At 41.5% G+C, this 22,117-nt stretch overlaps 1 protein-coding gene across 7 annotated transcripts in view; it reads right to left on the bottom strand.

The window, feature by feature from the left end:
• The window catches only part of LOC142396643 (dedicator of cytokinesis protein 9), a 75,910-nt gene extending 54,395 nt beyond the window's left edge, over positions 1-21,515 (bottom strand). For 3 of the 7 annotated variants that reach the window (XM_075479607.1, XM_075479606.1, XM_075479609.1), the window contains exon 1: positions 21,093-21,515. In XM_075479607.1, the coding sequence (XP_075335722.1) occupies positions 21,093-21,212 (120 nt within the window). In that variant the 5' untranslated portion in view covers positions 21,213-21,515. Of the gene's footprint in view, positions 1-2,984; positions 3,834-21,092 lie in introns of those variants that run through there. The other 4 variants (XM_075479601.1, XM_075479602.1, XM_075479604.1 and 1 more) reach the window with 2 other exon arrangements.
• Between the last annotated feature and the right edge of the window lie 602 nt (positions 21,516-22,117).

The following is a 22,117-nucleotide window of genomic DNA, read 5'->3' as shown; positions in this document are numbered from 1 at the left end:
AGGCCTAAAAATCAAGGTGGTCTAGCTCTTCCGAATTTCTGTCATTATTATTGGGCCTCTAATGTACAAAAAATCATGTTTTGGCTCCATACTCCTGACGCAGACTGGTGTCTCCTTGAGGCTGCGTCCTGTACCTCCACCTCTCTTAGAGCCCTGATCACCTCCTGCCTTCCCCTCTCTGTTTCACAACACACTAATAATCCTATAGTCATAAACACCCTTAAAATATGGGTTCAACTTAGACGTCACTTTGGGTTCAAGCACCTTCTTCATCTAAGTCCCATCCACAATAATCACCTCTTCCCTCCAGCCAGGTTAGACTCTGAATTTAGTCTTTGGAAGAGACGAGGCATTTATAATTTTAAGGATATGTACATAGACTCTACTTTTGCAAGCTTTGATGATCTGATGCGTAAATTTGACCTTCCTCGGTCTAGCCTGTTTCGATATTTCCAAGTCCGCCACTTCATTCAACGTCACGATCCCGATTTTCCATGCATAACACCATCTTCTGGTCTAGATGATCTGTTGGAATCTCCCTTTAGCCCTAAAGGACTCATCTCAAGAATTAATGATTGTATAGCTTCCTTTAAAAAAATAACACTGGCAAAAATTAAAGCAGACTGGGTGGATGAGCTGGGGGAGGACTTCGGAGAGGAGGTGTGGGAGAGCGCCCTTTTAAGAGTGAACGATAGTTCTTCCTGTGCTAAACTAAACATCATACAGTTCAAGGTTCTACATCGTATCCACTACTCCAAGGCAAGACTGGCCAAAATATTTCCAAACACTGATGCAGGTTGTGACTGGTGTCGGAACACTCCTGCTGATTTAACGCACATGTTTTGGTCCTGTCCAGCCTTGGCAAACTATTGGTCTACTATTTTTAAAACGTTGTCAGAAGCACTGAATATTGACATTCAACCCAACGCAGCTATGGTCATATTTGGTATCACGGATAGAAGGTATGCATCATTAAAGAAATGTTATAAAAATATAATTGCTTTCACAACGTTGCTTGCACGTAGAAGAATATTATTGCACTGGAAGGCGAAAAATCCACCCAAAGTGTCCTTATGGTTTAGTGACCTAGCACAATTTATACAATTGGAAAAAATAAAATATGCTCTCAGAGGGTCCAGAGGCAAATTCTTTTCTGTTTGGGATCCGGTATTAAAGTATCTTGGTAAACTTAAAACTCTGCCCACTTGTTAAACACTTAGCGGCCACCAGGCATTTGTGTTGTGATTGTGATTAATTTCATATGGATCAGATCGTGTTTGGTGCACAGCTCTTATTGTAATATTGTATACATATGGATGTATGCATACTTTTTTTTTTTTTTTTTTTTCTTCTCTCTCGACTGTGATTAGTTTTAATTATTATTATCTCCTTTTCTTATTCTTTTAAAATTAAATTGGAGTGGTGTCCAACATGTTCCGGGGGGGGGGGGGGGGGGGGTGTTAGTCAATGTAAGTATATATATAAGTATAAAAATGAGCATTGTATGTGTACTTATATATTATGTCCTTGAAGCTCAATAAAAAATATATTTAAAAAAAAAAAACAGTAAAATTTCTCCGGTTAAAACAGTAATCGTATCAGCCAGTGGCTTATGCTAACAAAGTTAGCATCAAAAATTGCCTGCAGAAAATAAAACAAGAAAGTGTTCATTGAAATCCTTTTTAAAGTTATTTTGAGTCATAAACAGTGTAGATACACTTTTACACTGCACTATTGTTCATTTGGCTACCTGTATTATTTATTCATTTGTCCTTTTACTGCATTCAAACTAAATGCTTTAGCTACACTGGCAACCTAACTGCAATCCCTGTGCACATTTAACTTTTGATTTAAAAGACTGTAAATACTCATGGAGGATTAACTGATGGCGTTTGGATGATAAAGCAATCCCTTAGCCAGGGGAAGCAACCGTGCCCTTGACCCAATTCCTTCTCTCAGCCACACCACTGTCACTCAGCACTCTCTGAATTTGATGAAGCAGCGACGGGAAAGAGACATCACATGTGCACGCACGCACACACAGTTTTAAATAAACACAAACAAGAGGGGAAAGACAAGCTGGTACGGAGCAGCAGAATCAATGCCAAGCCCACTGGTCCACAGATGAAGAGCGGTGATTGATTTCCAGCAGACATAGAGCTTACTGTCCCCCCTTAACCTCCTCTCTGCAATCCTTGCCCTTAAAGGCTTTAACCCATGCAGTGCTTAGCAAGAGGGAACATTCAGCCCTTCTACTGCCCTACTTTTTATACTGTTAAGTCTCTTGAAAACATACTCACATGGTTGAAGCAACTGGCATAGTTGCATCTATAAATCTGCCAGATATGAAACTCCACAAGCTGTTGAAGTTTTGTGTCTATATGAGGGTGGAAAATGTCGCACTCAGCAAATTTAGCGAGCAATTTTCATAATCCCATCCTACATTTTGCCATCTTCACAGAGAAAATCTGGGAAGGAAGGTTGCATCAGTGATTTATTCTGCATAGATTTATCATCAAAGAAACATTCTGGAGGAATATATTTTAGTCACTTAAATAACCCTGAGCCCGTACTGACATTATCAGTCTGGGTTTTTACTGAGTGATTAATCAGGGATTAATTGTAGGATCTAACTTGAAAAATATATATAAAAAAATGTACTGCTTTACTCTTCTTCGTTTTACATAGATTGCAATAATTCTCTTCACTTCCCTCAGCAACACTCAGCATAAGCCTAAAATGAATAGTTTATGAAGCCAAAATTGAGACATTCACTATCCTCCTGCATCGCAAACTAAGGATGATATGCCTTTTTATTTCGTTTGATAGATGGCCACACGAAACAAGAAATTCATACATAACTGCACGAAAGATATGAAAACATAACTATGGACCCCACTTCTGAAAATTCCTCCCTCACCTTTTTATATATAGGCTTGGAATGAAAACCGCAACTGTATCCATTGAGCAGCAAATACACACACCTTAAGTATTCTTGGTGTTGGAAGTAGACGCGACTCTCTCCGACTCAGCGCTCGCTCAGCCTCAGATGGCCCAGTTGGCTCAGCTGTTTCCTTGCAGATGTAGCCACTACAGTTCCTCTCCAAGACAGTGCGCAGCCCATCAAACACAACTGTGCTGGTGGTGCACCCCATTCCTCTGCGTCCAAGGAGGCATCAGTCAGGAGAGCCTACTACTGACCCAGTTTCCCTCATCATCCCGTGCACTGGCCTGGTCCATGATCTTCCTCGAACCCACAAATCCACAGCTTTTCGCCCAGGGGATACAGTGTCAGTGTCCTGGCAGAAGCATCCACAGAGCAGTCTGACAGCACAGTAGTTCCGTGCTGCCCCAGTGTGTGTTTGGAAGAATACCTCCGTCAGCACACGAGATGCAGTGAGTGAGTGAGGGAGGTAGAGCAGAGAATAAGGGATGGGGGGATGAAGGATGCTGTGTGAGCTCGGCTGCAGCTTCGACCAGTGTTGAGCTTTAGAGCAACGTGTATCTGTTTCTATCTCACTTAGTCATGTGCCTGTTTTCTGCTTTTGCAAATTCTACCTTATCTTTGCAGTCCCACATTTTCATGCTACAATTAATTCATCCATTTCAATTTTACTAAAAAAAACAAAAAACAAATCATACTTCTTTAGGGCGTTGGATGAGTAAATGTTAAATAAATGGGTTAGACTGAATGCAGCTCTTCATTATCCAGAGGGAGTGTCTGATTCCACGGTCAGGCAAACAGCAATATGGCTGAATGCTCATTTAGTTCAACTGAAAAAACACAGGGAAATGGCAGAAAAAGTGCATGAATCTAGATGCACAGAATGTACACAATACGCAGCAGTGAGAAGCTAATGTTGCAGTGAAAAAGCAAACAAAACAACACATGACTTACGACCAATATGCAAAAATAACTGGACTGAAATACTTAGTTCTGGCAGTGGCCCGATTCAAGTCTTATGGAAATCTGTGTTTACAAAAAAAAGATCAGAACATGGGAGGGATTTAAACCTTTTTGGCCAAGACTTCAAATAGGGAGTGTTTTTCGATAAAAAAACCCAGATTTGCTGCTTTTGATCACAAGCTGCCCTCTTTGCCAAGCACACAGATTGGTACAACAAAACTGAATCATACACAAGGTTTTGAAAATGCCAAGGAACGATTCACCCACTGGAACAGCGTTTGATTAAAATGTCTTCAGACAGTGATTAGGAAAACAGAAGATAAACGCAGGAAAGGAACGAGATGTGTTTTTAAAAGCTGGAAAAACCACTTACTTGTCTCTACAGTTTAGGTTTATGTAGGTCATTGTTAAGAGGTTGTCGCTTCTTTGTTTGGAAAGATATCAATCTCGAGTGTTGCATAACCCTTATGAGAAGACTTGACCTATACTACAAGTGCACCTGTGGGACAACATTATTTCAAAGCCATGCACAAAGAAACACACGGCATCCTGATTATGAGGAGGGAGACAAGGAAATGGGGTCACATTCGTCTTGGTTTGTTTAACCCTTTTCTGTTCACTTCCTGCATCTGCAAAGTGCCCTCAAAGACCCCTCAAGACCTTAGTAACAGCTGTCATACATAATTAGGTTCATTCTTGCAGCAGTCTATTTGACGTTTGGTGTCAAAATCATCAATTCTATAACATCCTAGCACCATCCTCTCTGAACATGTTTTTTTCTGGAGAATTCAGAAACTTCTCTATCAATTACAATAATATATGCAAGTGTATTCTTATAAACAAAAATCTGGAGAAAGTGAAATCCTCCCTTACAAGATGGCCCTCTAAACTCTTGCACTTATTCCTGCTTGCTGCTGTTGTGTTAATATTTCAGTAGCACTTGACACACTGAACTACATTCGAGTTCAGGATGAGATGAGCTGCAGAGGGAAGTACCTCAGACCGTAAATGAGGGGCTTCAGTGAGAGATACAGGGGTTGGGGTGGGGACGAGGGATGAGACTTGAATGTGATTGGAAACACATCTCTTGTTTTGGTTTATCCCTTCTTTCACACTTCAGATCCAGTCTCCACCTCCCTGTCACTGCAAAGAGGGATTTGAGGCTTTATATGAAGTAACAAAAAGTAATCTGGTGTAAAACTGCAGTCATAAATCACAAATGTAAGGCTGTGTACGCAAGCTGTCAAACACATTTCCTTTAAATGTAGCACTTTGTTCTAGAGACTTTAGCTGAACTTGCGGACGTTTATAGCACCAACATAAGTATGATGAAGACATTAGTCAAACAAGAAGCAGGCATTGTTAGAAGTGTCACAGCTGGCCATCACAGCTTTTACCCTGAAGACACAGATTCTCCTTGTGCCCGTAAAGACGTGTCCACAACAATGTCTTGAGGTGTTCACAATTTTTCTGTGACAGTACTGTATGGACCTGGAAAAAAAAATGACTGGCAGTGCCACTGATGCATAAGGTTTGTGTGATACAAGGCCTCTGAAAGGCTTGCAGCTCGAACAAAACCTAGCAAGGTGCTGACATGCTGCCGACGACAAAGCACCACAGCTACGAAATAAATGGAAATATATGTATACCAATTTTCGGGAGCCATCTATTACTCTTACATTACAAATTATTTAAGGGAAGAAGTGGACTATTAATTGTCAATCACAAGGCAGTGATCCAAAATTCTCAGAGCCTGAGCTAGCTGCTAAAGGAATGTCCAATTAAAGCAGCAGCTCTGCAACACTTCAAAATCCATGGAAATGGCAAGTCTTGAGGTTAAATCTGTGCAACCGCCTCATTTCCTGTGGATCTTTATTTAGAATAACATGAAAGAACCGGTTTGTGTTCTGCATTATGCTGAGAAGTTACAGTATTTGCTCTAAAGCGTGCTGAATTATTAAGGTCATGCACGATTGCTGAGTCATGAGGTGTAATCATGACTCTTTCCACTTCCCTTGTGTGAGGCGGCTCCAACCAGCTGACTGTGACATACTAACTAACAATATAACAATATAATCTATTATACCACATAATACAGCCCAAAGGGGAATTCATCCCAGAATCCCTACATGTTTTGAGAACATCTTTACTGCGCATGTCTGACTGTAGGAAAGAAACGAAGTTGGACTGTGTCAAGCATCCCAAATCATGAGGTGGAGTTCCAGAAAAAAAGCTATAGTGAACCAGTGTGGATATTCAAGTGGACAACCTCTGTGGGTTGTGAAAGCTTTGCTGCTCTCCTCTGTTCGAATCTGGAGAAGCTGCAGAAGCACAGCTGGGCATGTAGAGCTTCATGGATTACTGCTGCTGTAACCCTTACTCTGCTCACTGGGCTACACTTTCTGGTTGAGTAGGTGCAATGCTGAAGTTTTGATACTTTGATGGAGTTATTGACATGAGCTGCGATATGAAAAGAATGAGACCAAATATCGTGTCGATAACACACACTTGACAATATGATGTGATCTTATGGTCTGCTTTTTTTTTTTTTTTTTTTTTTTTTTTAAATGATTTACTGTTTGTGTATGTAAGAGCAGTGCTCTTCAGTCAACACTTTTCTTTATGGAAAAAAACAGCAAATTAAGCAACTGTTTGTCTTCTCCAGGTGGATTGACACTGTGCCAACTTCTGCAACATGTGAATGCCTTAGCTGGCCAACAGCAAAACCCCCTAATAACACCACTTGTACTAATACAGCTATTTCAAGCTGTTAGCAGCAAGTGATGGGTGGAGCCCAGCTCCAAACATCAAAGCCACCGCATATGTGCAGAGAGGGGTCAAGTTGAGTTTCCCCTTTCACACTAGGGAGGGGTCGATCCTGCACACAACAAAGACAGAAATGTCGCTGCATGGCTCTGAGGAGTCAGAAGGGAGTTCAGGAGGAGCTGGCATATCATCTAAAGAGTGCCTTGGAGTGAAGGTCAAGTCCACAGCTGGACATGTCTCCGTGGCCAGGATCTGTGGGGAGAGGTGTGTATGTGTGTTTGTTTTCTGCGTGTTCATCCAGAGCGATGGCCCAGTGTGGCAGACCACTGCAACATCACCCACATAGTCGGTAGGACAGCGCCGATAAAACTGATTGGCTCCCGGGCGGAACCCTCCAGAGACTCCTAAAAGGAAGTGGCTGTTTCCTGCTGATGTGTGTGTTTGTGTGTGTGTGTGTGTGTAAACCCTGTCATAATAAAGCCGCCTCTCACTGCCCGCTGTCCTCCAAACCCCATCACAACTCCTCAACAGAGAGGAGAGCTGACCCCATCTAAAGTTCAACAGCACAAACATAAGAAGTCAAATTTTATTGGTAGAGCACAAAGCCAGGAGCTATATTAACCCTTGATGGTTTTGCAAAAGAATGCTAAGAGTAAACATTTGAACCAGTTCCCAAGGGTTTTTGTTTCTGCCCTACAGTTACACATGTGGGTGGGCTACAAAGATAGGCTTGGAATTTTTCAATAACCCAAAATGCCTTACATTTTACATGCCAAGTTTACATAGAAACCACTAAAATTCTTGTCACAACAGTGCACACTAACATCATTGTCTGGACATTGCATTGTGTAGAACCGGTTTTATTGAACTGCTACATGGATTAAATCTAAGTCTTTTTGACCCGCATCTCACACTCAGGTTACCCTCACGCTCCTAACTTGGTACAAAGCAAATACAACGCGACCACATCCCCTTCCTCTTGGTATTTTGAGATGGTTTATTTATCCCTGGGGAAGAAAATGACCCATTTTCCTGAGTGGTAGCACTTCCTTTACTTTGTGGAGCTACCAGGCACAGCATAAGTTGGAGGTACACAATGCATTCATCTACATTCCAAAGTGCCATGCGGTTCTGTTGCATTTGCAATCAGACTGCTGCGTGTTGGTACATTGCTGGTAAATTTATCATTAATATATTCGTCTAATCCAGCAGTGCCTTTCCACAGCCAGCACCAGCAGTGATGGTCTGAAGCAGAGCCAAGCCCTGAGGCCCTGCAGTCGCTCTCTTATCACTTCCAACTGTGTTTTGGCTTCAGAAAACGCAACAAAGATTAATCTTATTACAAGTCAGTGCAGCACAAAACTGATTGCACAGCATATTCAAAATGGACTGTAGTAAATATCAACGCTGTTGGCTTCAGTTTATTTTGGAGTACGAAATACGCATAGACTATGATTCAACGATACATCGCAAGAAGATCACAACAGAGGAGCATTAAACATGAAAACTACAGAACATAACACCAATGTCCCGTTACTTCAGCTGAAAGCACAAAGTAGCTGATCAAACAGTGTTCATGCTCATGAGTGTACAATCAAAAAATGCATTGAGAGCATGGAGTGGCTCCGTTTAGATGTTAAAGGTACAAAAACATCAGAGCATCGTATTACTGCCACCTACTGGAAAACGAGGTTACTACATCAACAGAATGTCTACTTAATTTATTTTATGCCCTAAGGAAGGCAACATCATATAATTGAATGATCAAATATTGTAGTCATGGGTTATCTATGCATTCCTATACATTGAAGATAAACAGAGTAATTACACTGCTGTTATGTGATACAGTTCTTCATTGAAACAGCATGCACTTATTGACAACTGACATACTGTAGCCATTGTTTACTACATGAGTGTAGTTCACATACATCAGCTCAGTGTGAACACATTTTTTTTTCCTTCATTCAACAATAATGTTGCTACACAGGAAGAAGATATGACTGTTTATATGGACCCAAGAGGAAAAGAGAAAAAACATGCTGCAACAGTGTTTTGACAGCTCATTCACATCACATGAGGCAGAACAGCCAGAAGTGAAATGACAGCACCATGACACATGCATGGAAGAATATACCTGTAGTTAGTTCTGTGTGTGTTTATTTGTCAGGAGGTAGGAAACTAAAATATCCATGTATTATGTTTAGAGCTGAGCAAAACAGTGTTACCTTGATGCTGTCATTGGTTATTGTTGTCAGCTTAGGGACTATGATTTGCCAAGTTAGTGACCAGTGCCCAGGTGATGTTAAAGGGAGAGCTATCATCATGTTCGGGCTCTGACACGCAGGGTGGAAGCTGAGAGGTTACTGATCCTGAAACAAGCCCACACTGGCCTGGCAAGAGGCCATCACAGGGTGAAAAGCTAAGTTCCTGCAACTACTGCGGCCGCACCGTAGTTGAGTCTACACGAAGCTGCAGGAATCTTACTGAGGTCATACTTCATAAATTTGGCATCATCAAGGGTAAAAGTTGAGATGCAATTCCATTATTGCATGAGAACGGGAATAATATTCAATTGAGATACTGTTATTGAACCTTTTGTTTCTGCTGTTAAGGCATGTGCTTTGCAAGTCAACTATTTAGCTATTGCGTTGGAAGATTATAAAATTAAACTGAAATATTTCTAATTACTCTATTTGTTTGGACAAAAACAAAAACCCAACAACCTAAGAAACTGGATAAGATGTCTGTCAATAAAATTCTACTCATTAACAGAACGTTTGCGCTCTAAGTTTCCCATCTTCATTAAAAAAAAATAAACCATTAACGCAGGTGGCTTGCTTTCTGTTTGGAACAGCTCATGAATAATATCCTCCTATGACCTTTAGTTAAACAGACTTGTTGGCCAACAGATGGTCCCAATCAAGATTTACTCAAATGAAAGACAGTTAGACTTAACAGATTAAACAGCAGATCCCTCACTTTCAACTTTAGCCCTGCCACAAGCAAGCTGATGTAGCGGGGAATTGTGGGAGGAAAGTGAAAACAATCTGAAACACAGTGAGAAGACAGATTCATTTTTACGGCCTCAAAACTATAAAAGAACAATAATAACATCTAAACAGGAAAAAAAACAAAAACATCATACAGCCGGTAGACAGAGTGGGAATACTGTGGGAGTTTGGGAACCTTTAAGGATCAGCTAATCGCTGTTAGTTCTTTGTTTGTAATCAGTGGAAATCCTCTAGAGCCTGGCTCAGTGAACACCGCTGACAATAAAGGGAAACACGGTATGGAAAAGGAGATGAACGCATGTCCGTGCACCTGCACCACTTTAGGGGCAGTGGATACCACACAGATCTCAAGTTGGCCTCCATTGTTAAATAACTTCTTTACAGATGGAGGACAATCATTTGTAATCCAAATTTCAGCAGTATATACACCAGGAAAAAACACCAGGAGACATAAATCTGTAAACCATCTACGACTTCTGGTACCTCTCTGTGGTATGCAGTGCTATAATGGCCATAGGGGACACATAATGGTAGGCTGCAGAAGTTATATACACAGTTTGTTGGTACCACCTGATCGAAGCTTCAAACGCCACCACTTTGTGGCCCACACCCTTCCCGAGAGAGGAAGCACATGTTACAGTACATGCTTGTTTTGGAATAGCTCGACTTTGATAGTGCATTTTGCTGAATGCTTTGTTTTGAGGGCCTGTAAGCGTGCCTGGGATCGGCCACTTTTAACATTAGTAACAGCCCCCCTCCAGTCTCTCATCACACAGTAACACACACCGCACGGCAGGACTCCAACATGGAAAAAAATCAAATTAAAAAAATCTCATTATTTGCTGTTGATAATTCCTTTGTTGTTTGCATGTGAGGTTTAGCCTCCCTGTTGGATCAGGTTAACAACACAATGAGCCGTTCGGCTGCTATAGCTACTAAGACGGATTTGACATTTTTGAGAGGCTCCGGGGATTTATTTGCAAAAGTGTGTGTGTCAAGAAACACAAAAAGTGGATAATAGCTGCAAATTACTTACATTAGAATCCATCATTCAAGTTGAAACGGAACTTTGTTAAGATCATAGAAGAATTTTGTCATAATTTAACACAGTCTTCTGTCAGTGGGGGATGGTGCTGTTGGCCTTAAAAGACTGAGTAGAGCCTTTAACGGATGATTAACTCAAGTCAGGGATACTGAGCTGTTTATCTGCACAGCCGTGTGAAGTCGTGCATGTTGTTTAAGCCACATCGCACAGCATAAAGCTTGTCTACATGTCAGCAGTGCACTGTCCAGGGTCCGGGATTACTTTGTATCCCTCCACTGCAAACATATGTGATGAGATGCAGGCCTTCAGGCGCACAGCCGCACAGTTGCTCTTCTGTAAACACCGCAACAGCAAACTTTATTTATCCATCCCAGCAAGAGACACTGTGGCAACGTAAAGTGCACACTCAGTGCAATCCTGCCTCCCGATGCAAAGTCCCTGAAAAACAAACTGGGAGCAAAAACATAAACCCAAGGAGAGTTCTGTCTCTGTGTACTGTGCGCAAGGCTTTGACAGAAAAACCAAACCCGGATTATTGAGGTCACATGATTTCCTCCTGTGTAGGAGGTTTATTTGTCTTCATGCAATTGTGCAGTTTTCATCCCTTTCACTTTTCTGAATGTCAGCTGATTTAACAGAGGATGAAGGAATTTTTTGGAATAATTTGTCACTTAAAGCAGATCTCACTGGTTTATAGTGGGCAGAGGGTGAACAATGAGCCTGTTTTGGCTTTAAAGGGAAAACAGGAGCTCAATGTTCCATGTGGATTTTCCTCTTTTTTTGAATGAGCCACAAAAAATATAAAAAAATAAATCAATAAAACTAATTTTGCATCCAATGCTTGTCAAAACTTTGTATTGTTGTTGCTTGCTTTGTATAAGGTCAGTGCTAGAGTACATTGACTCATACGGTGGAGTGAAGTGGGTCCACTTGAAGCATGTTCCCACACTTAAGCTGTGACGTCCCTCAGATTTATCTTGTGACCTGCTACAATTTCTCGGTCCGAAACTGAGTACTGCTTATAGAGCAGTGAAAAAAGCTTCACCTAAACCCATATACCAACTATTTTTCATCTGCTTTTTGGAAATAAACATATACTTTACAGTCTACAATATCTGTCTTTTTAGATGCTAGGTTTATATGAAAGCCAAAAGGTGAGATGCTCTGCAAGGAAATGATCCAATCCATTGGCTCCGCCCCTGTTTTATATCCACCCGCCCCGCCTCCATCCTTCTCTGGCCTACAGTTAGTCAGAGTGAGGAATGCAAAATATGCAGTCTGGCTGGTAAAAAGTCATTAACCCTCCTGGTTGTGGTGGGTCCAACACGGTGCACAAAGCCATAAGACCAAACCCTGAGAACTGCAGAGAGTTTAGGCTCATTTTAATGAAGCTGACAGCAGGCACTGTGGGAAAGGGGGAAACATGTAGCATTCAGGAGTGACGTCACATTTCAGGGCCTTTGAGTTTTTCCAGTTACCAGATTAGTAATACCTTAACCTATCTCTGATTATTTTTTTGGGTCACTTCCAATTTGTGGCAGAAACTTTCAGGGAAATCCCAGATGAACGATATCAAAATCAATGATGACTTTCACTTTCATCCTCTGACTCTGACAGCACACTGCAGCAGCAGAGCAGGAACGTTAAATGATCTCTAACAAATTCTCAGAAACATTTGTCTACGACCCAGAAACGAAACCAAAATGTCCTATCCAGCAAAAAAGAAAAATATGCTGAAACACATCAGCATTATCTTCTTCATTTACAGTAGATCGGAATAATAATCCAGGAAATGGCTAAAAGCATGTTAATCCATCCTTCTGACGCAGCACATCTGACAGCAGCTGATCCTGTTGCCATCTACATAGCGAATGTGAATAGCGAGTTAGTAACCATGGTGCGGCAATGTCAGAGGAGCCAGATGACAGATATGAAATTCAAACCAGATTTAAACCAGACAGTGGGCTGCTTGCTTAACACTAAAGCTGCATCATTCACACAGAAGAATGAATGATATAACGAAGGTGCAAAAGGAAACAGATAATTAGGTTTGCTTGCAATGATATGTAATTATGTTCTTAAGTTCACATCCTGGATGACTGGGTTTGCATTATTACACTGTATCAAATGACAATGTGAAAACAGTATCACAACTTCTTAGGGAGTTTGCTTTGTTATCCGGCCTGCAGTTTTACAGTTTGGGTTCATTTTCATGGATTTCACAGAATTAAATGAAGAAAAAGTCTTAGCACCAGACAAGCGACAGACACAGACCGTTTCAATACGCTGTATAGTGAAATATCTGATAAACAGTAAACAGTAAACAGAGTAGTGGTCACTAACCTGAAAGAAAACTTTTTGGGGGAGGACACAAAAACAAATCAGTAAGCTTCGCCATATTTGAGAGACAAACAGAAAGAGGACCTCTGGAAGTCTTTCAAACTGAGTATATGGTGATTATTTCTTTACGTCAGCAAGGGTTCATTTTCTGTAGATGAGTTAAATGTTTGCCATATGCAATCATATTGGAAAAAAGTTGTTTCCAACACCCTTTCTTATTCAACTCCTTTTCAAAAGAGGCAAAAAGCCATCTCAAACTAGTGCGAAAACTTGTGCTATAAATGTTTATTTTCTCTGCAGAGTTCACCAATAAAAACATTGTTAGCCTCATGTGGGCACCGGAGAAAAGGGCAAGGGAAAGTAGTTAAAGTTTCTTCAAAATGTCCATGTTTTATCTTCAAGATGTTTAGTTTGAAATAGAATGATAACAAACAATGTTTTTTTTTTGGACAAGATTTTCATTCATAAGAGCCTTTCCATTCTCAAAGAGCAAACATATTCTTCAAACACAATAGACAATGATTTATATATATATATATAAAAAAAGCCTACATTGATTGACAAATAATGAAAGGGTTTGGCATGTTGCTCTACAGCAAGCCCTGAATTGCTGCTGTCATGGTAACAGCTGTGTTCCTACAATCATACGTTAGTGGTAAGATGCAGTGAAGGATGGGAGGGAAGCACACCCACAACAAACAAAATGTGCTAGACATTAGACTGCTCTTTGCTAAACATTTTCCTCATCAAATAACACGGAAGTCACAGTCTCCAGTCACTGCTTTCAGGGCTTAATCTGATGATCTTAATCTGTAGGTGGGGTAACTTTTGCCTTTGGGACTTTAAGCTCGACTAGTTTCACTAGACAGGCCTCTCACAAAACTAATGAATCAGTGATGCTAGGCATTTCAGTATCCACCTACAACAAATATATTTCCCTCATTCACGTACTCTTGTGTGGGCTTGTTCATGTAAAGAGCTGTTTGTCATGGTGCCATTCATATGACTGCTAAGATGTGCTACAGGCTAATGCTTGCACTCCCTCGCAATATTCTGATGGAGGAGAGGCTAAACAACACGGCCAACCATGAGACAGTACAATGAACTCTGCCAAGAAATAAAGCCTGCTCTCAAATAAATAACTGCATGCTGGCAACACACTGACAGCTGCTTTGAGATCAACCACTAGATTAAGAAACTGCATAATAGCAGTGAGAGTTTGACAAACACTAGTTTTCGGGTGTATTTACATACTGCAGTGATACAAAACAGTTGTTTGTTTGACATGTAAACTGCCATCATTGTACCATTCATTCAAATCTGGTTCCTTATTAGATCTGAGATGATGATGCCAGATTTGATCAGTTTACACAGCAAGACAAACTGGATTAACCGCATAATAATCAGAGGAAAAATAGGACCAAAGGAGTTGTGACTCAGCATGTCTTCACTAGCTGCACTAAGGTGTGCGTCCTGCTGACTCAAAAATAGCAACCTTAATGGCCTGGAGGATGGAAGTGAAGCACTTTTGATGATTATGTGCTGCAATCATGACTCCACGGCAGGATATGGGTCTCTACAGGCCTCTCACATCTCTGAGAGGAAGTTTGATTTAGATAGAGCTGTAAATGTACAGTATAAAGGCCGTATTTATTCAAAACTTATGTTTAAAGCTTCCACAAGAGCGACCACCCAGCAGATTTATTCTTCCAAACTAATCTCCGTCTGGGTGGATGAGAGAATGCAAAAATCAAACAAACTGTCTTCTAAAGGAGAATTCCAGCCGGCATCCACCTCAGCTCAGCTGCAAGCCTTGACGGGACAAATGTTCAAAAAAACAAACTGAAATAGCGTTAGCATTAGTCAGATACTGTCATCATTGCTTGATGTATGATATGAGGCTTGAGGCAAGTAAAGTCTTGCCGGGCGAGTAGTTTTTTTTTTTTAATATGGTCTGAACAGGTCCCAGAGAGCTGCCATGCACTTGCTAACAGGAAAACACGCACCAGACAGACTCCTCAGCAGACCCTCTCTGTTATGGTAACCTCTTCTGTGCTCCAAAACAGCTCCGCTCTATCAGGCAGAACACTCACAGACACAGTGGGCGGTTTGACACGGAGCCCTGCCCAAAACTCATGTTCAGCCCAAATACAGGCACAGGAAACTTGCTTGATCAAGGAAAAGACTGGGCTCTGGTCTCCCACCATAAGATGAAGGACAGGAAGCCAGGGGCACTTCCTGCTCTGGAGGAATGGAATAATTTTGGTGCATCAGTTTATGGTGGCAGTGATTGTTTTTGTTAAAAAAAAATGGATGTCAGAGCCATCACTGAAGCAGATTACACAGTAAATGTTTCCTTACTTTGTATACTGAGCCAAGAAATTGTAAAACAATCCCATGAGGTGACCACGGCTCATTGGGATTCATTTCTTGCACAGAGGAAATATTTAACACTTATTTTGACATGTGGTAAAATCCCACCCGATCCATATTCTTGAGATTTAATCCCGTTTCATTTACACTGGAACAGAATGTGTCTGTCTGGACACCAGATCATTTGAGTTGGCTTTGCTACTGTAGTATTTATGTGGACTAACCGGGGTCACTCCAGGTTGGATGGAGGAAATCCTTTAAATTTTTCACTGAGAGCTTTACATTATCCCCAAATTCACGTGATAAATTGAAAAATAAAATTCTGAAGCTTCATACTCTAACTGCAAAAGCAACGAGGGGAAGCTTGGGTTTAGATCATAACTATAACTGCCAAAATGCATGCCCAAAATCAAGCAGATCGATTTTTATTGTTGATGGTTATATTTTACATCTCACATTACTTTAAGACTTTGTTTCATAAGCCATGTGTCATAAGATATATCTTTGCTTGAAAACACAACTAAACTATTCATCAAAATGGCTTGTTGGTTTATCAACTAATTCTTGCAGTTACACCAAGGTGGCAACTTTGAACTAACACAACAATTAAACAGCCCATGTCATTTTCTTTAACAGGGTCACAGTTTGTCTCTGGATTTCTACTAGAATAGGTTTACATGCTGTCGTGTAAAAATAGCAAGAATATTAATCTCTAACTATAAGATGCTACAGCACGTCTTATGACCTCGATGGAACATTCGCTTTGAGCTCCTGTCTCTTTAAGGCCCCATCACAAAAAACCCAGTCTGCTGAGATTGGTCCAAAATTTCAGCTGATCATCCTGTGTGGAGGTCTGAGGTGTGCCAGTAGCCATAAGGAAGGTATTCCATAAGTATGTTACACTTTGATATACACAAATAACGAGAAAAAAAATTCTGGACTACAAATGAAATGTTTGGGCGTATAGTGTTTTTGTGGGAGAGAAAAAGTCCCTTTGGCGTAGACTTTGGGTTTGGTTAAAAAGAAAAAAAAAGAAAAATCAATATAACAAACTGCCGGTGAGGGGAAAAGCCAAAAAGCATAATATAACCTCAAATGTGTAGTTCATTTATAATATCTTTTTTTTTTTGGCTCCAATCTATCATTCCTCCTTTTAGACTCATAACAAAACTGTACACAAAGCCCACAAATCCAAAAATACAGTAACTGCATATCAACTATGGCCAAAGCTGAAAGAACGTGACTGGCTGCTAGCCAACCCTCATTTACTGTAATTGCTGAAAACAAGATCACAAGAACACCTGCTAGCACATGTGATACAACCCAATGACCACACAGAAGAATAATCTCATCTCTAGCATCAAGTACTTTACATTATAAGTATTGTGAGGGTAGGTTTTGTTGCTGAATTAGGCAGGACTACAGTAGTTTTAACTACAGCAATGGCGTGTGTTAACCATGATGTTCTAAGCTGTGTGGCGGCACAGGGCTTCCTGGTTTATAGACACTGAATAAACACTGAAAGTTTGAGAGGGTTTTGTGGAATTTGGTTCCAAAAAGGTATGATAGTTTTGGGCATGCCTCATTCGCTGCAAAAGAAGAGAGAGTGTCTTAACGGGTGGACTGGTTACAAAAGCATACTCATGTATTATTGACCCATCTGCTCTCCCGTCTCAACCCCCAGCCTGGGTTTCGTTGTTGCTGAGTACCATTTATCATCACAGCAACAACGGCAGCTTAAGCACCCTTTTACTCTCACACACACAGGCTTTATAGTGACAGGCAGACAGTCCAGGTAATAAACACGGAGGTCAAGCTGCTTAGGTCTAACACACCACTGTAATCTTCTGAAAGCTCAGTCATCCAGGTTGCAGTATGTAACACCTACTCTGATCCAAGCACACAAGATACAGAAGAATGATCTGTTTCTTTCCTTCAAATCTGCCCGATTAGAAGCCCAATTAGAAGAAATAAAAAAAAAAGATCATCAAGCTTTATCCTTACACCTACTTACCAATCAGCAGGTTGAGAATATGGCTCTACCAAGCTCATATTTGGCGAATGGCACAACTGACAAATCCAGTTTCATTGCATTACAAAGCATAGCTTCATCTCTGCAAAAGATTGCAACTAAAAGCTGAAATCATTTCTGGGAGTTTTTGCAACGTCTGAAAAACACACACCCACCCTGAGGCATTTCTGGGATTCCCGCTTTTTGGCAAAAATGTACACATCCTCGAAAAAAAACAAAAGAGCAAAGGCGTGAAGAGGTGTGACTGATACGATCAGGAGAGTTGATGAAAGCTGAGAGCAATGCATGCTTTTCATGCAGGAGGGAAAGTTCTGCCCTTTTCTTTACAACAGTAGGTGCAACCTGGCATCTGTTGTACATCACAGCAGGGATTAATTGCCAGCAATGTTTGACTGAATCAAACAACAATACAAAAAGCATCTTGTCACATGATGAAGACAGATTATTCCTACAAAATGAGGAAACCTGTGCACCTGCCAAACAGATTAAGAGACATCTAAACTGTTACTTTGAACAAGGAATTTCAATTAGTTGCCACACTACTTTTACTTAAGATCACAGTACCTCTGCCATTAGAACATAAATAGCTATGTCTGCAATCCTTAATGCCTCACAACTAGGCCATCCAAGGTGTATGATACTTATCCATGTTCTAAGTGTTCTAAGAAGGAGCCAGAATGCCTCCTGTGGCTGCAGAGCATGTAAGTTGTGCATGTACAGACAACATGTGACAAATGGCATCCCTCCCACATAATGACACCCATCTGGTATAGAGCTGCATGGGGTCAGGCACAATGTAGGAACACTGAACGTCGGGGTATATCACCATTAGGTGGCAGGCAGTTCGGACTATTGATCATGTTTACATAACTGCCCGCCAGCTGCTTCACACACTGTACACATTAAACATTTCCAACTGCCATTGATTTGTTATGTACCCAGCAGCCAATACCTTAATGACATTAACGCTTGAAAACTCCCCCACAGAAGCATGTCCCACACCCAACACATTCTGCCATCATTCCATTTAAAGTTACCGAAGTGCCTCTCTTGCAAAAACTAATTCAAAGCTGATGACAAACATCGTGGAGCTAATAGTGCTCTCAGCATGCCGAAAGTGTGAAGGAACAGAGGGATGGCTCAGCTGAGGCTCTGGCCTGTTACAAGTCTCTCTGCTCTCTACTTCAACAATAAACAAAGAGGCTCTGACCAGTGTGTGACGTCACAAAAATACACAAACTGTTAGGAGAAGGGACTTGACTGCGCCGCTGCTTTGTGGCCGCTGGACATGCAAGAGCTATTGTGTGAGTTATAACCTAAATCGAGTGCTGCGTTTTTAGGCTTTTGAATGTACAACATTAATGTTTCAAGTAGAAACACAAATCATGGTCTGAACCAGACCAAGCGACAACAACCACAATCTCTCCTTTATGTTCCTGGAACAGATCCCTCCATTCCCGCTGTGGTATTTACATGTTTCATGGAGGAATTAATTAGAAGCTGCGTGGACAGCAGTCTTGTGTGGAGTCACATTCTTTGTCCCACTGAGAAGCTTCAGCAAACACTTGAACTCCATGACAAAGCCATACATTACCACAACAGATCACATATCCAGACACTGGGCCTAATGGTGCCATCTAATTACATCATTTTATACAGAATTCTTTAAAGTTGTTTATTTTCCATTGGCTTTTTACACTGAATAAGTAAAGAGGCTTTAAATGTGTGTCTTTAGTCACTCTACACCATCTACTTCAGAACCCCTGCATGTCTGCTCACACTATGGCAAAATAAAATGGCCTGCAACGTTTTTACAAGTTACTTCAGTCCTCCAGAGGCATGATGATTTCCCAACACGCATTCTTGTATCAACTTCTGCTCTCCTCCCTCAGGCTTCTCTGGCAGCATACCAGAGAGGGAATGAATAAATAATACGAAGGTGTGGTTGGATGTCTGGGATCCTGACTCAGGATTCCATTTCCCTGACAGAGAACCTGGACGGTGTCCGTTTCTGTTGCCTAGCAACCTTTTCCAGGAAAGGTGGAACAATCAGACAGACGGAGCAACAAACACCTAACACACTTGGGCTCAACAAAAGGGTCGACTCCTTTTTCCTCTGCGAGATATGTGGAAAACTGATACAGAGAAGGAGGTGTACTGCAGGTCCTCGTCACCCAGATGTTGCCAACCAGAGTGGACGGTCGAGTTCTGCATTGTGTCACTGTCACTGGACACAATACATGTGTCCGAGGCTTGAAACTGAAGCCTCTGGGTTTCCTTTGTGGGGAGGTATTATGTCATCTCAGTGCATCCCTGTGAAAGTGATGCCTTCATTTAAGCTGCAGTCTGCAGGATTTGTTGTTGTCATACGTAAAGTCCTAATTTTTGGCATTTTAAGAGTTTACATGATCTATCAGAACGCTTGAAGTTGAAAACGGTGACCTCCGTAGTCGCAAAATGCAAGAAATGCTTATTTTTTAACCGAAAAATAAAAAGTTATTCAACTTCCTGTCCCGCCCCATCAAAACACATGAGAACTCGTGCACGTCTACGTGCACGCCAGATGCGCGTACACGACTCCTCATTCATCAACTCACCTGTCATTTGCGATCATGGAAGACACAGTAAGTAGACTAGCCCGTAATGAAGTTCAATAGTCTAGATAAATAAGCGTGGGGACGAGCCTACCTTGTATCGCGCGTGCACAATCGGTGATTGACAGGCAGCAGAGCCCAGCTCGTAACCTGATTGGTTACCTTTTACCGGTCCGGTCTGCAATTTTGTAAACAAACCTGCTGGCTTTGGAGGGACCTAGCGGGACATATAGGGGACCTAGAGAACTCATTTTTTTTTTGTATTGGGGTATTTAATGTACTACTTTCAGAATCCCCGGACAGTTCCAGGCATTATGCTTGAAAAAGAGTTGCAGACTGCCGCTTTAACACGGCACACAACTTATAAACATGCACTGATTCTGTGTAGACTCTCAAAGAAATAAAGGCAACAGTCACTCTGAAAGTGAAGCTAAAATTTTTGTCTACATGCTGTGATGTGTCATTTGAAAAAGTTGAAAACAGTCCATCTAACACTTACCTCATTGAATCAAAGTCCCTCTCCTACACCACCTTTCTACAAGTTAGGGCTACTCACTCCATAAAACAACCCTCAGGTCCCACCTGCTCCCACAGCTGCATGAGAATGAAAGTGAAGGCTTTTACGACGCCCACAATATGCTGCAAATGTTCTGTATAAACTAATAAAAAGGGATAGCTGTCAATGCTTTCTGTATTGTTTTACATGTGCAACGACCGGCCAAACCTTTAACAAAATCATTCCCTTTTTTGCTCACAAGTGTCCCTGCCACAGACCAACTCATTCATCCGAGCCAAATCACGCTCTCTGACCCTCTCACGCGTTTTACAGGTCAGGGTCACTCACTCTGTTGCATTTTTGCCTGACAGCCCACAATTTGTTGCCACCCAGCTGATCTAAAGTCAGCTGTTCTCGTGCTGAAACTGTGCGTAAAATCACAGGCTGCTTCCTGCTCCGTAGCGGTTTAAATAGACACGATGGCAATGGCAGTAGAAATGGAGGGGGGGGGTTAAGTTGTGTACTTACGACCAAAACTGACGTCCTCACCACCTCAGAGACGCTCTGCCTGAGTTCTGCCGCTGTTCCAGGTTTACCCAGACTCCGCGTAAATTTCCTAGTCTCCGGGTGCGCTGGAGTGGCCATCATTACGCACCCCTATGCATCAACTACCCGTCCAATCTGCGCGTTAAGTCATCTACGTTTAAAGTGAATCCATCATTGGTTTATCCGCGTCGATCCCCCCTAGTTCGTACCAGGAGTTTGAAGTTGGGGCATATTGTTGTGGTTTGGCTGCTTCACGGCCGCCCCATAACAGAGTTGTTTTTTAAATCAGCGTGCGCCACATTACTCCTTAGCTGTGCCTTCCTCCATGAGGACGTATTGTTGTTACAATAAACTATCTTCTTGAGGAGTGTTTCATTGGCCGTCCTGTGCCAAGCAGGAGGTGTATAATCTGTTCTGTACTCCGCGCACTCCGCCCCTTACCGGCTTAAAGGCCTGCCCACTACTGGCGGTGAGAGCTGCTGCCGAGCCTGGACTTTGGACTGCAGGCAGCTACATGCTCCAGTATGACGATGACCGAATCAATGTGGTCCCATTACGACAGAAATCACAAAGGTGGAACGTCACAATCTGTCTGCCTTCTGGCATCCAATTAAACTCTGTTTTGAAGTCTCAGCAGAGCACACAGAAAAACAAAAGAAAAAAATTGGTTGATGTCGAGAAAGCAGACATTTTCAGAAAAAAAAACACCTTTTTGTGTACAACCCTAAGATTGTGATCATTTAACACATAGAACTCAACTTTGATGTCAATAGACGTGCTTTTTTCCCTATTCAATAAGTGCAAAAACCACTTAAATCTGCAACAAAGCATTCCCCTACATACTTTATTTAAAAAAAAAAAAAAAAAAAAAAAAAAAAAGAAATACCAAATGACCTCGGATTCCCGGTGTTACTTTTTCAAATATAGTTCAGCTCCACCTAAAAAAGCTGCAGGCAGTTTACACACCAATTCTTCAGCAGTGATAATCTAATGATGCTATATATATA

Source organism: Odontesthes bonariensis, chromosome 12 (assembly GCF_027942865.1).
Source record: "Odontesthes bonariensis isolate fOdoBon6 chromosome 12, fOdoBon6.hap1, whole genome shotgun sequence".
Classification (NCBI taxonomy): domain Eukaryota; kingdom Metazoa; phylum Chordata; class Actinopteri; order Atheriniformes; family Atherinopsidae; genus Odontesthes; species Odontesthes bonariensis.
Note: the sequence above shows the minus strand (reverse complement) of the source record. Positions and strands in the feature narration are given on the sequence as shown.